At 44.4% G+C, this 14,794-nt stretch overlaps 1 protein-coding gene across 1 annotated transcript in view; it reads right to left on the bottom strand.

The window, feature by feature from the left end:
• Window positions 1-14,794, bottom strand: part of LOC311093867 (uncharacterized protein) — a 19,898-nt gene extending 5,104 nt beyond the window's left edge. The window contains exons 1-2 of the mRNA XM_084131493.1: window positions 14,396-14,794; window positions 6,659-6,781 (exon numbers count right to left, since the gene is read on the bottom strand). Coding sequence (XP_083987619.1) covers window positions 6,659-6,781; window positions 14,396-14,450 — 178 coding nt within the window. The 5' untranslated portion in view covers window positions 14,451-14,794. The remainder of the gene's footprint in view (window positions 1-6,658; window positions 6,782-14,395) is intronic.

The following is a 14,794-nucleotide window of genomic DNA, read 5'->3' as shown; positions in this document are numbered from 1 at the left end:
AGTGGAGTCTGTGATGATTTTACCTGCTCTCTTCCTCACTCTGGAAGAGTACAGGTCCTGGAGGGTTGGCAGGGGGGCACCAATAATCCTCTCTGCAGTCCGGACTGTCCGTTGTAGTCTCCTGATGTCCAATTTGGAAGCTGAACCAAACCAGACAGTGATGGAAGTGCTTAAAACAGACTCAATGATGGCTGAGTAGAACTGGATCAGCAGCTCCTGTGGCAGATTGAACTTCTTCAGCTGGCGAAGGAAGTACAGTCTCTGCTGGGCCTTTTTCACAATGGAGTCAATGTGATTTGCCCACTTCAGGTCCTGAGAGATGGTAGAGCCCAGGAACCTGAATGACTCCACTGCTTCCACAGTGCTGTTCATGATGGTGAGAGGGGGGAGTGCTGGGGTGTTTCTCCTGAAGTCCACAATCATCTCCACTGTTTTGAGTGTGTTCAGCTCAAGGTTGTTATAACTGCACCAGACAGCCAGCTGTTCAACCCCCAGTCTGTAAGCAGACTCGTCACCATTTTGGATGAGACCGATGACAGTGGTGTCGTCTGCAAATTTCAGGAGCTTGACAGAGGGGTCTTTAGAAGTGCAGTCATTAGTGTAAAGGGAGAAGAGCAGTGGGGAGAGAATGCACCCTTGGGGGGCGCCAGTGCTGATGGTGAGGGTCCTGGATGTGAGTTTCCCCAGTCTCACTAGCTGCTGCCGGTCCGTCAGGAAGCTGGAGATCCACTGACAGATTGAGGATGGCATGGAGAGCTGAGTCAGTTTGGCTGTGAGAAGATCAGGGATGATGGTATTGAAGGCCGAACTGAAGTCCACGAATAAGATCCGTGCATAAGTCCCAGGTCTGTCAAGATGTTGCAGGATATAGTGCAGTCCCATGTTGACTGCATCATCCACAGACCTGTTTGCTCTGTAAGCAAACTGAAAGGGATCCAGCAGGGGTCCAGTGATGTCCTTCAGATAGGCCAACACCAGTCTTTCAAACGACTTCATGACCACAGACGTGAGAGCGACAGGTCTGTAGTCATTAAGTCCAGTGATTTTAGTTTTTTTGGGAACCGGGATGATAGTGGAGCGTTTGAAGCAGCAGGGAACTTCACACTGCTCCAATGATCTGTTGAAGATCTGCGTGAAGACTGGGGCCAGTTGGTCAGCACAGGCTTTTAGACAAGCAGATGAGATGCCGTCTGGGCCTGAAGCTTTCCTAGTCTTCTGTTTTTTGAAGACTCTGCTCACGTCCTCCACGCAGACCTTAAGCTCAGGTTGGATGGCAGAAGGGGGGAGGAGAGGGGTTGCAGGAGGTGATGGTGGATGTGTGAAGTGCACATCAGAGCGGGTGTGAGGTGTGAGTCTGGGCTTCTCAAACCTGCAATAGAATGCATTGAGAGTGTCAGCCAGTTGTTGATTCTCCACAGATGGGGGGGATGGTGATTTGTAGTTGGTGATGTTCCTCAGGCCTCTCCAGACTGATGCGGGGTCGTTGGCTGAAAACTGGTTTTTCAGCTTTTCAGAGTAGCTTTTTTTAGCAACTCTGATCTCCTTTGTCAGTCTGTTTCTGGCCTGGTTATACAAGATTTTATCCCCACTTCTGTAAGCATCTTCTTTGGCATGACGAAGCTGTTTGAGTTTCCCAGTAAACCATGGTTTATCATTAGTGAATGATAAGAATGTCCTGGTAGGAATGCATGTATCCTCACAGAAACTGATATATGATGTTACAGTATCTGTGAGCTCATCCAGATCGGTGGCTGCAGCTTCAAAAACAGTCCAATCAGTGCAATCGAAGCAGGCCTGTAGATCCTGCTCTGCTTCATTGGTCCATCTTTTTACAGTCCTTATTACAGGTTTAGCTGATTTCAGTTTCTGCCTGTAGGTCGGTATAAGATGAACCAAACAGTGATCAGAGAGCCCCAAAGCTGCCCGTGGGACGGAGTGATACGCATTCTTTATCGTGGTGTAACAGTGGTCCAATATATTACTGTCTCTGGTAGGACATGTAACATGCTGTCTGTATTTTGGCAGTTCACGGGAGAGATTTGCTTTGTTAAAATCCCCAAGAATGATTAAAAGAGAGTCTGGGTACCTTTGTTCCATTTCAGCTATATGTTCAGCCAGCTGTTGTAGCGCTGCGCTCACACACGCGTCTGGAGGAATGTAAACATTCGCGAGAATGAATGAGGAAAACTCCCGCGGCGAGTAGAAAGGTTTACAGTTTATGAAATGCGCCTCTAAATTAGGAGAGCACATCTTCTTCAGTGTTGTTACATCTGAACACCAACTTTCGTTAATGAAGAAACACAATCCACCACCTCTCGTTTTCCCCGTTAGTTCCGCGATGCGATCCGCTCGGAACAGCTGGAAGCCCGGCAGATGTAGTGCGTTGTCCGGTATGGCTTCACTCAGCCAGGTTTCAGTGAAGCACAGAGCAGCGGAGTTTAAAAAATCCTTGATAGTGCGGGTGAGGAGAAGAAGTTCGTCCATTTTGTTAAAGATTGCTTTATTAATAATCTTCCTGATCGGTTTCATCATCTCAGCATCCCAGATAGCTTAGAAGAACTCGATGTTGTGACAGAAACCTTTAACTTTCTCTTTTCCAGCACGTTAGACACAGTTACTCCGTTGTGCTTAAAGAAGATTAAAGGAAATAGTCCAACACCGTGGTACAATGAGCACACTCATTCCCTTAAGAGAGCAGCCAGAAAAATGGAGCGCAACTAGAAGAAAACAAAACTAGAGGTATTTCGCATTTCATGGAAAGAGAGCACGATTGCATACAGAGAGACTTTAAAAGCTGCTAGATCTGCTTATTCAACCCTATTAGAAGAAAATAAACAAAGCCCTAGGTATTTCTTTGAAACAGTGGCTAAACTAACGAAAAATAAAGCTTCAAGCCCAGACGTTTCCAAGCAGCACAGCAGTAATGACTTAATGAACTTCTTTACTTACAAGATTGATAATATCAGGGAGAAAATTATAACTATGCAACCGTCTACTAAAGTATTGCATCAGGCAGTGCATTGTAGTCTCCTTGAGGAAAAATTCGATTCATTCATTGCTATAGGAGAGGAAGAATGGCCTAGTATACACATAACTTGATCCTAAATAATTAGTGAATTACAGGCCGATCTCTAATCTACCTTTTTTTGTCAAAGATACTAGAAAAGGCAGTATCCTCACAACTATGTTCATTTTTAAGAAATGGTATCTGCGAGGATTTCCATTCAGGATTTAGGCCATATCATAGTACTGAGACAGCTCTCATTAGAGTCACAAATGATTTGCTCTTATCATCCGATCGTGGTTGTATCTCGCTATTAGTGTTACTCGATCTTAGTGCTGCATTTGATACTATCGACCAAAACATTCTTTTAAATAGACTCGAAAATGATGTTGGCATTAGTGGAACTGCATTAGCATGGTTTAAATCATACTTATCTGACCGTTATCAGTTTGTAACAGTAAATGAAGAGATGTCTTATCGATCAAAAGTTCAGTATGGTGTACCACAAGGCTCAGTACTAAGACCGTTGCTGTTCACTCTGTACATGCTACCCTTAGGAGATATTATTAGGAAGCATGGCATTAGTTTTCACTGTTATGCTGATGATACTCAGCTCTATATTTCTTCATGCCCTGACGAAACTTACCAATTCACAAAATTAACGGAATGCATAGCTGATATAAAAACTAAATGACTAGTAATTTCCTACTACTTAATTCTGAAAAAACAGAGATTCTAATTATTGGACAAAAAACCTCACGTAATAACCTAGAATACTGTCTAACACTTGATGGCTGCTCTGTCAAGTCTTCTTCGTCGGTTAGGAACCTGGCTGTGCTCTTTGATACCAATCTTTCATTTGAAAGTCAAGTGTCTAGTATCTGTTAAACCGCATTTTTCCATCTTAAAATTATATCTAAATTACGTCATATGCTCTCAATGACAAATGCGGAACAATTAGTGCATGCGTTCATGACATCAAGGCTAGATTATTGTAATGCTATTATGGGTGGTTGCCTTGCTTGCCTAATAAATAAACTACAGCTGGTCCAAAATGCAGCAGCTAGAGTTCTTACCAGAACCAGGAAGTATGACCATATTAGCCCGGTTCTGTCAACACTACACTGGCTCCCTATTAAACATCGAATACATTTTAAAATATGCTGAAAAAAATGCTGATTACTTACAAAGCACTAAATGGTTTAGCTCCCCGGTAATTGAGCGAGCTCTTAACGCATTATAGTCCTTCACGTCTATTGCGATCTCAAAATTCTGGACAGTTGATAATACCAAGAATATCAAAATCGACTCCTGGCGTTAGATCCTTTTCCTATTTAGCACCAAAACTTTGGAACTTCATAACATTGTCTGGGAAACAGACACTCTCTATCAGAAAACACATATATTTGGCCTAGTATACACATAACACATTATAGACTTCTATAATTCATTGTTAGGCTGCATAGTTTAGGTCAGCCGGAACCGGGAACACTTCCCATAAATCCTGATGTACTTGTTACATCATAAGAAGGATGGCATCTATGCTAATATTAGTCTCTTTGTTTATCCCGAGGTTTACCGCAGTCCACCGGATCCAGGCCGTATCCAGATCTGATGAAGGACCTGCCCCTGGACACAACGACAATGCAGTCCTGAAGTTTCAACTAGCCTCTCCCCTATGAAGGCCTCCTTCCTCATCCTTTACCTCTATACAGATAAAACGCTGTCGTTTTATCTTTACAGAGTCACCACGTGGCTACATGGACGCGATAAATAATTCTGTATTATAAATTTTTAAGGCCAGACAAGTAGTTTGAGGGTTGATTTATAAAGAAGGACTACACGCCTGCGCACATATATATTAAAATGCGCATACTTATGGACACGTGATGCGCATGTGTGCAACGTCAGTGTTTGCGCAGAGGTTGCGCAGAGGTTGCGCAGGTTTGCACAGAGATAACTGATAATCGTTTGCACCTTGGAACCTACAGTATTTCCGGGAGTGCGTTCTTGAGCCACCAGGCACTGTTTTGTGTGGATGGGCGGATGGGTGGCCGGAGCGCATTGAGGGTTTTCTGTTAGAACGGTGTCGTGTTAGCGGCCCCTAAGTTAATAACTAATGATCTTTGCAACGGAAGTGAATCATTCAATCAAAACTAACTTTAGCTAGACAATAACTTTATCCTAGAGCTGCTGTAAAGCCAAAACAATCTCTGTTACTGTAATTTCCTATTATCACTGTAAAGCTGCTTTGAAACAATTCATATTGTTAAAAGTGCTATATAAATGAAGGTGACTTGACTTGACTTACACATCACAGGACTTATAAATATAATGCCCAAATATCCATCCCGCCGACTACTTCACCACTCCTATAAACACAATTAAAAAGTGGGGTTCTTGCAAGGGGTGTCGCCTGTGCTGGGTGCCACCTATTTGTTTTAAAATTATTTTGATTTTGTAATGTACTTATAAACACACTAGTTTGTAGAGCAATTGTTTTACTGTTTACTGCACTTTGTTAAGTGTGTTACACATCAGACCTGAGGCACCACACTGAGCGGCTAATGAAGTCTTGCATGAAGTCTTAATGCTTATATATTTAAACAAATTTTAAAGGTTAAATATTTCAAGAGCGTTACCAACAGGTATGTTTAGGGGTTGGTTTGGACAATAAATCAATTCAGTTTTAACAATTAAACAACTTAACCATTTCTGGAAAAAAATAAAATAAAATGAAAACAAAATTGAATAGTAAAGTGCTATAAAATAGTATAAACTGCTAATACAAAAAAGAAATAAACCGCCCCCTTCAGTATTCTTTTCTGGGTACTTTAAGTGCTTTACACTTGAAAGGGAGGAATCTCCTCAACCACCACCACTGTGCAGCATCCACCTGGATGATGCAACGGCAGACATATTGCGCCAGAAAAGCTACCACACACCAGCTTATTGGTGGAGAGGAGACAGAGTGATAAAGCCAATCAGTATAGGGAATATTAGGAAGAGGGCAAATTTGGCCAAGATGCCAGGAATACCCAACTGTATAATAATATTTAAATGAACAATAATAGCCATTCTAAAAGTATAAGAAGTTTGTACAATAAAAAATAAACACAAGCAACATTTCAGTTGAAAGTATAAAAGCAGTGCTCTAGGATTTAAGGATTTAAGTTAAATAAATATATGAAGTTATGAAACCGGTATGCAAGAAAAAGTGAGGGTACGCTACGGAATAAAATATATATGTACGGGCCCACTTTGAGCACTGTGTGTAAATATATATGATAAATTTGTGAGCTTCATGCCATTGAATCTTGAAAAGTTGCATTTCATTTGATAGTCAAATGTCTGGCATGCAAACCTAAACTAAACTCAGTGTCAAATCAGGTCAAGACAGCTTATTAGGGAACACCCTATTACTCACTCACATATGCAGAGCACTCCTTAAAAACATGAAAGTCCTCTAAATCATACTCTGAGAAAACCTTCACAACTTTTTTCCCACACCACACACAAGATACTGTACATACATCAACCAATCAGTCTCACAGTAGCACATTCATACATATATATCTGATTCATTCTTTTGTTACATTGGTTAATAAATCATATAGTACAGTGACTGTCTAATCAGTAGTTAGTTCAGTTGACCTTTGACTCCTACAGCTGTGCTGGCAAGACATCGCTGGCCCACGGGACATTCCTGGGGGAACATCAGACAGTCCACTGGAGAGATTGATGGAAACACACACGTGTAGCATGTCAAGGAAATCACTGAAAAAGAGAGGGAGTGTGTCACGGTTTGAGGTACTGGTTGAAGTGAGGACTCAACGATGCAGAGGAATATGGGCTTTATTAATCCATTGAATTGGCTCTATCACTCTCTCTCCTCTCCACCTATAGCTGGTGTGTGGTGAGTGCACTGGCGCCGTTGTACTGTGGCTGCCAGTGCATCATCCAAGTGGATGCTGCCACTTGTGGTGGTTGAGGAGAGACCCCGACATGATTGTAAAGCACTTTGGGTGTACAGTAGTACATATGAAAGCGCTATATAAATGCCTCATTCATTCATTCATTCATTCATTAATATAAAAGTAAAATAAACAGAAACCTAAACTAACCCGTGTGGGAAAACACTACAGGCTTGTCTGGGAAGGCAGACTTATGACATGACTGACTAGGCAGGAAACAAATACGGCAGGAATTATCAGACAGGCAGGGTAACAACAGCATGCTACGATGTGTGACAACGTTCTAGCCTAGGACAGCAAACACAAAGGGAATAAATAGGACAGCAAACAAGGCAGGTAATGAGGGAGGAAAGGTGGGGAAACTGAACCAATAATCAGATAACATGATGGGCAGGGTCAGACAATAGACAGGAGAGCATATAGCAGCATAACAAGACATAACAAGAAGCTGCAAGAGCGCTTCAAAAGCATACAGAGCAGAACACAACAAGACACACAGACAAAGACAGGAGAATATGGGAGTGTCAGGGCTCTGTCACTAAACCAAGAAACAGTAGACCGAGGTGACAGAACCCTGACACTATTCCCCCTCAAAAGGGAACACAAGACAAGAACATCACAGAACAAGACAAGACCAACACACCAGAGAAAATAAAAAACAAAAACAGTCAACACAAGACAGGAGAAACAAAACACAGACACGAAGCAGGAAGGGTGGGGAGCCAAGTCAACACAAGAAAAAACAGATAATCAAGTCTCTAGAAGGGACCTGGGAGGCGCAGGCAAGTCAGAAGTCCTTGCACAGGACCAGGGAGAATCAGGTGGGTTTGGAATTCTGGCTGAAGGCCAGGGTGGGTCAGATGGGTCTGGATGCTTGACTGGGGTCAGCTGGGCTGGCAGCCTGAGTGGGAAATTGAGTGGCCCAGCAGAACAAAGAACTTGATTGGGTCTGTCAGAACAGGGAACTCGAGTGGGACCATCCGAACAGGCAGATCAGACCAGACTCAGGCAGGACAGGAATCGGTGAAAAATGGGAACAAAATTAAGATATGAAGGTGACATTCCCAATGGGAGTTCGGCTGCCGGTGTAGTGGGCATGGGTCTGGTCAGCCTTCAGGTAGGGAGGTTCATGGTGGAACAGATCCAGGGCTTAAGAATGGGCTCAGGAAAGGCCTCCGGGCAGACAGTGGGCTCTGGGACTGTCTCTGGGCAAGCAACAGGCCCTGGGACAGTCTCTGGGCAAGCAGTGGGCTCTGGGACAGTCTCTGGGCAAGCAGTGGGCTCTGGGACAGTCTCTGGGCAAGTAGCGGGCTCTGGGACAGTCTCTGTCAACATCTTCAGACATGACAGGTAATTCAGGAACCGACAGACTTGACGCTATAGAGGACACCTTCCTTGTCTTTCTCTGCCTACGTTGGCGGGACAATGGTGTGGAGATAGCTGCTTTTAGGGGAACAGCAGTGTTCACGGTCATCTCAAGGAAAGCAGCAGCATAAACGGCCACCTCTTGGGACGCTGCAGCTTCTTCAGCCACCACAGGGGGCACTGAAGCTTCTTCGACTGCCACCGGGGGTGCTGCAGCATATACGACCGCCTCTGGAAAAAGTGCAGCAGTCACAGACAACATGGGCAGTGCTGCAGGGTGTGCTGCCACTTCTGGATAGATGGCAGATGAGGCGGGCATGTTCCTTCTTCCTCCTCCTCTCCCTGAAGGGGTCATCAGAGGACTGGGGACCTGACTGTTCATGAGGGAAAGCGGGGGAGGATCAAGAGGAGGGAGAGCACCTTCACCTCCATGGTGGTAAACACGGTGGTAAACAAATACCACAAACCCCCAAAAGGACGAGAACCCATCTCCCAATCACAAGAAACAAGATAACATGAACTCACACAGCCAGTGGGAAACAATGCGTGCATGCGACGCAGCACAAGACAGAAACACAGAAGAAAAACCATGGCCGCATGCAGAACAGAACACAACAAGACACACAGACAAAGACAGGAGAAATACGGGAGTGTCAGGGCTCTGTCACAAAACCAAGAAACACACTAGACCTTGGTGACAGAACCCTGACAGAGTGTAGTCGGGTGAATTTTTTAGAATCAGCATCTGGTGTTAAAGCTGTGTGCCCACTCAGGACATGAAAAAGCTGTTGATCAGATAATTTATTTAGGAACTGAAATCTTTAGCAGTGGTCATGGGATAGAGTTGTGCGTGATTCAGCACTCAGCAGATGCCCTTCTCAACATCCTGCATTTCCTCTTTAGGCAAATCAGGAACATCGCAAAATACTTATGTAGTTAGGAAAACAGTCCTATTAGTCCAATTAGTCTGTATTTTATTCATTAGACCCTGAACGGCAAAAACTTAGTGATGTTTTATATACTCTGGATTAAAAAGTCTACACACCTCTTTTAAATCAGATGGTATGTATGTAAAAAATAAAATAAAAATAATCATATCAGAACTTTTGCACATTTATTATGACCGCCGCTAGCATAGCTAGCGAAAGCGGTCATATAGGGATTGTCAAAGTTTTTTTTTTTTTTTTTTCCCGTCACCTTACTGAATTTTCCGTCAACGATACCAGGGACACCGAAACACTGGGGAACATGAAATTTGGTGGGCATGTAGCCCCACTAGACTTGTACGGAAAAATTTCGTTTGGTCCCCGGGGGCCACTCCCCCCCCGCGCTGGGCCCCCCCAAACCCAAAAAAATGCAGTTTTTCCTAAATAACTACCTGAACCGTGGCACCGAGGATGAAGAATTTTTTATGGTATGTTGGTCTACTAGACTTTTACGGAAAAATTTCGTTTGGTCCCCGGGGGCCACTTACCCCCCCGCGCTGGGGCCCCCGTGAATTTTTCGTCAACGATACCAGGGACACCGAAACACCGGGGAACATGAAATTTGGTGGGCATGTAGCCCCACTAGACTTGTACGGAAAAATTTCGTTTGGTCCCCGGGGGCCACTCCCCCCCCGCGCTGGGCCCCCCCAAACCCAAAAAAATGCAGTTTTTCCTAAATAACTACCTGAACCGTGGCACCGAGGATGAAGAATTTTTTATGGTATGTTGGTCTACTAGACTTTTACGGAAAAATTTTGTTTGGTCCCCGGGGGCCACTTCCCCCCCCCGCGCTGGGGCCCCCGTGAATTTTTCGTCAACGATACCAGGGACACCGAAACACCGGGGGACATGAAATTTGGTGGGCATGTAGCCCCACTAGACTTGTACGGAAAAATTTCGTTTGGTCCCCGGGGGCCACTCCCCCCCCGCGCTGGGCCCCCCCAAACCCAAAAAATGCCGTTTTTCCTAAATAACTACCTGAACCGTGGCACCGAGGATGAAGAATTTTTTATGGTATGTTGGTCTACTAGACTTTTACGGAAAAATTTCGCTTGGTCCCCGGGGGCCACTTCCCCCCCCGCGCTGGGGCCCGTGTGAATTTTTCGTCAACGATACCAGGGACACCGAAACACCGGGGAACATGAAATTTGGTGGGCATGTAGCCCCACTAGACTTTTACGGAAAAATTTCGTTTGGTCCCCGGGGGCCACTCCCCCCCCGCGCTGGGCCCCCCCAAACCCAAAAAATGCAGTTTTTCCTAAATAACTACCTGAACCATGGCACCGAGGATGAAGAATTTTTTATGGTATGTTGGTCTACTAGACTTTTACGGAAAAATTTCGTTTGGTCCCCGGGGGCCACTTACCCCCCGCGCTGGGGCCCCCGTGAATTTTTCGTCAACGATACCAGGGACACCGAAACACCGGGGAACATGAAATTTGGTGGGCATGTAGCCCCACTAGACTTGTACGGAAAAATTTCGTTTGGTCCCCGGGGGCCACTCCCCCCCCGCGCTGGGCCCCCCCAAACCCCAAAAATGCAGTTTTTCCTAAATAACTACCTGAACCGTGGCACCGAGGATGAAGAATTTTTTATGGTATGTTGGTCTACTAGACTTTTACGGAAAAATTTCGTTTGGTCCCCGGGGGCCACTTCCCCCCCCGCGCTGGGGCCCCCGTGAATTTTTCGTCAACGATACCAGGGACACCGAAACACCGGGGAACATGAAATTTGGTGGGCATGTAGCCCCACTAGACTTGTACGGAAAAATTTCGTTTGGTCCCCGGGGGCCACTCCCCCCCCGCGCTGGGCCCCCCCAAACCCCAAAAAATGCATTTTTATGACCGCCACTAGCGTAGCTAGCGAAAGCGGTCATATAGGGATTGTCAAAGTTTTTTTTTTTTTTTTTTTTCGTCATCTACTGAATTTTTTCGTCAACGATACCAGGGACACCGAAACACCGGGGAACATGAAATTTGGTGGGCATGTAGCCCCACTAGACTTTTACGGAAAAATTTTGTTTGGTCCCCGGGGGCCACTCCCCCCCCGTGCTGGGCCCCCCCAAACCCAAAAAATGCAGTTTTTCCTAAATAACTACCTGAACCGTGGCACCGAGGATGAAGAATTTTTTATGGTATGTTGGTCTACTAGACTTTTACGGAAAAATTTCGTTTGGTCCCCGGGGGCCACTTACCCCCCCGCGCTGGGGCCCCCGTGAATTTTTCGTCAATGATACCAGGGACACCGAAACACCGGGGAACATGAAATTTGGTGGGCATGTAGCCCCACTAGACTTTTACGGAAAAATTTCGTTTTGTCCCCGGGGGCCACTCCCCCCCCGCGCTGGGCCCCCCCAAACCCAAAAAATGCAGTTTTTCCTAAATAACTACCTGAACCGTGGCACCGAGGATGAAGAATTTTTTTATGGTATGTTGGTCTACTAGACTTTTACGGAAAAATTTCGTTTGGTCCCCGGGGGCCACTTCCCCCCCCGCGCTGGGGCCCCCGTGAATTTTTCGTCAACGATACCAGGGACACCGAAACACCGGGGAACATGAAATTTGGTGGGCATGTAGCCCCACTAGACTTTTACGGAAAAATTTCGTTTGGTCCCCGGGGGCCACTCCTCCCCCGCGCTGGGCCCCCCCAAACCCAAAAAATGCCGTTTTTCCTAAATAACTACCTGAACCGTGGCACCGAGGATGAAGAAATTTTTATGGTATGTTGGTCTACTAGACTTTTACAGAAAAATTTCGTTTGGTCCCCGGGGGCCACTCCCCCCCCGCGCTGGGCCCCCCGTGAATTTTTCGTCAACGATACCAGGGACACCGAAACACCGGGGAACATGAAATTTGGTGGGCATGTAGCCCCACTAGACTTTTACGGAAAAATTTCGTTTGGTCCCCGGGGGCCACTCCCCCCCAGCGCTGGGCCCCCCCAAACCCAAAAAATGCAGTTTTTCCTAAATAACTACTTGAACCGTGGAACCGAGGATGAAGAAATTTTTATGGTATGTTGGTCTTAAGGGCCCACATCAACCTAGCCCATAATCACTCATTTGTGATTTGCGCCCCTCCCATAAAAAATTAAAATGCAATATTATTCTGCTTTAATCGCCCCTATCTTCAGTGGAGATGTTCAGAACTGCACCATATTTCATGTGTATGATTAACTTGACATCCTCTGGGGGTATGCTAAGTTTCGTAGAATTTCATCCATGGGGGGGTATAAAATAAATTCATTTATGTGCACATTTAGTGACTGTACACTCATCGGCCTGTAGATGGTGCTGTTGAGCGAAGGGTTGCTGGTTTAGGATGATACTCTCACACACACACATGCAGGAATACAAACAAACGCAAGCATGCACACACACTGACATCCACAGGCACAGACACACACCCATACACACACATACAAATCCACATGCACAGACACACACACACAAACACACACACACATGTACTCACGCACACATACACGCACAGACACACACAGACACACACATACACAAACACACACACATACACACACACACACAGACAGACATGCACATACTACTACTTTTTTTAGGTATCAGCCATATACCCGATTTACCAATACCCAATGTGTTATGCTTGGGCAGTATACTAATGACGTGGGTGGGACATGTTTCATGCCATGTTAGATCACATCCTGAGAGTCTACGCTTTCAGAAAATATATAGTTTATATAGTTGAATCAGTTTTCTCTTCATGGTACAGACCAAAATGTATTATGTGTACACTTTCTTCACCTAAATCCATAAAATCCCATTAATTTCAATGGGACATTTACTTAAGTGTTCTACTAGGTACAGTGGGAATGAGTTTAATTTTGTTAACATTGTTTTTTTAAAACTCTGGTACCAGGGCTACAAGATAAAACCACTTTTTTGGGGAAAAAATGTTTTTTATTTCAGTAAAACACAACAAACCCATGCCAAAGTCAGATAACAGACTTTTACCATCAACAGGCACCTCAACCGTTTGGTAGAGGTTTGTATAAATTGAATGGGAGGGTCCTTTGAAAAAAAAAAACACAGATTTTTCATACTTAGTATGTATAAGTATAAGTATATATACTATTTTGATCCCGTGAGGGAAATTTGGTCTCTGCATTTATCCCAATCCGTGAATTAGTGAAACACACTCAGCACACAGTGAACACACAGTGAGGTGAAGCACACACTAATCTCGGCGCAGTGAGCTGCCTGCAACAACAGCGGCGCTCGGGGAGCAGTGAGGGGTTAGGTGCCTTGCTCAAGGGCACTTCAGTCGCTTTTTACTGTTAACCACTGTTATGGATGTGACGTTTTCACATTATGGATGTTAAGTGTCTAAACTAATGACTTTTGATATAAAACTTAAATAGTAATGGCAAATAATTACAAAACTCTAAATTATCCATGATCCACAGGAATACTCCAGACAGTCTTTTAAAATATACAACTTATATACATAAACACGCAATACAGCCAAATTGCTCCACGTCATTTATTTTTGTGGAAAGCCAGTGCAGGCCTGAGCGGCGGTCATATTTTGTACCGCCATGCGGTACATCTAGTTGTAAAAATGACAACCTATGTAATGTCACTGAAAACCAAAGCGACACAAGATGTTCCAAGCTGATCTTCCTATCTAAACAGACTGGGTAATAAAATCAAAAGGTGCTTCAGCTAAGTAGTTCAGGAGTGTGCACACTTGTGAGGCAGTTAGTTATTCCAAATCTATCAGCTTGGAACATCTTGACGCGGAAAGACTTCAATTTTTTATTTTCTCTGAAATGTGTCACTTTGGATTTAAATACATTGCATAGGTTGTAATTTTTATATTAAACATGCAAAAGTTCTGATATGATTTAGCTTTGTTTCAGGGATATGTAGACTGCCAAGATCTTACCTTCGCAGGTCAAGATCTATATTCAACTTCAGCACTACACCAACTCAGCACATCAACACATCTTCAGTATGGGTGACAGAAAATGTCAGTATCTTTATCTTCTTTGGTTGAATGAATAATAAAGCTCCATTTTTACATGCACCTTACCAGCTAAAGGCAGACAGCTGACGGTGATGAAGAACAATCCTTTAAGTTTCATCATGATGGTGTGTCTCCCTCTGCTCAGTTTTAGCTACTGAAGTCAGCAGAATTAATTTTTCCTACTCTTCCAGCTCAATCACATCAGCAGTTTGCCTTTCCTAATTCCTGGCATACAACATCGATGATGAAGTCAGCAAGTAATCTAAATGACTCCCTCTATGAAACTCCTAAATCTTTTGGTTTGCTTCACTCCAACCTGATGTGATGTGAACACTTAAAAACTGAACTGAAGAGCCTTGGAAAACACAGATTGTCTGCCTTTTTAAGGCACGCAAATAAAATATTTCTATAATTGTTATAATTAGGTGGCGCTACAGCTAGTATAGTTTTAAAAGTTGTGTGTGT

This window comes from Abramis brama, assembly GCF_963993115.1.
Source record: "Abramis brama genome assembly, chromosome: 12".
In the NCBI taxonomy this organism is placed as follows: Eukaryota; Metazoa; Chordata; class Actinopteri; order Cypriniformes; family Leuciscidae; genus Abramis; species Abramis brama.
The sequence above is the reverse complement of the archived record's forward strand: the minus strand, read 5'-3'. Positions and strand labels throughout refer to the sequence as shown.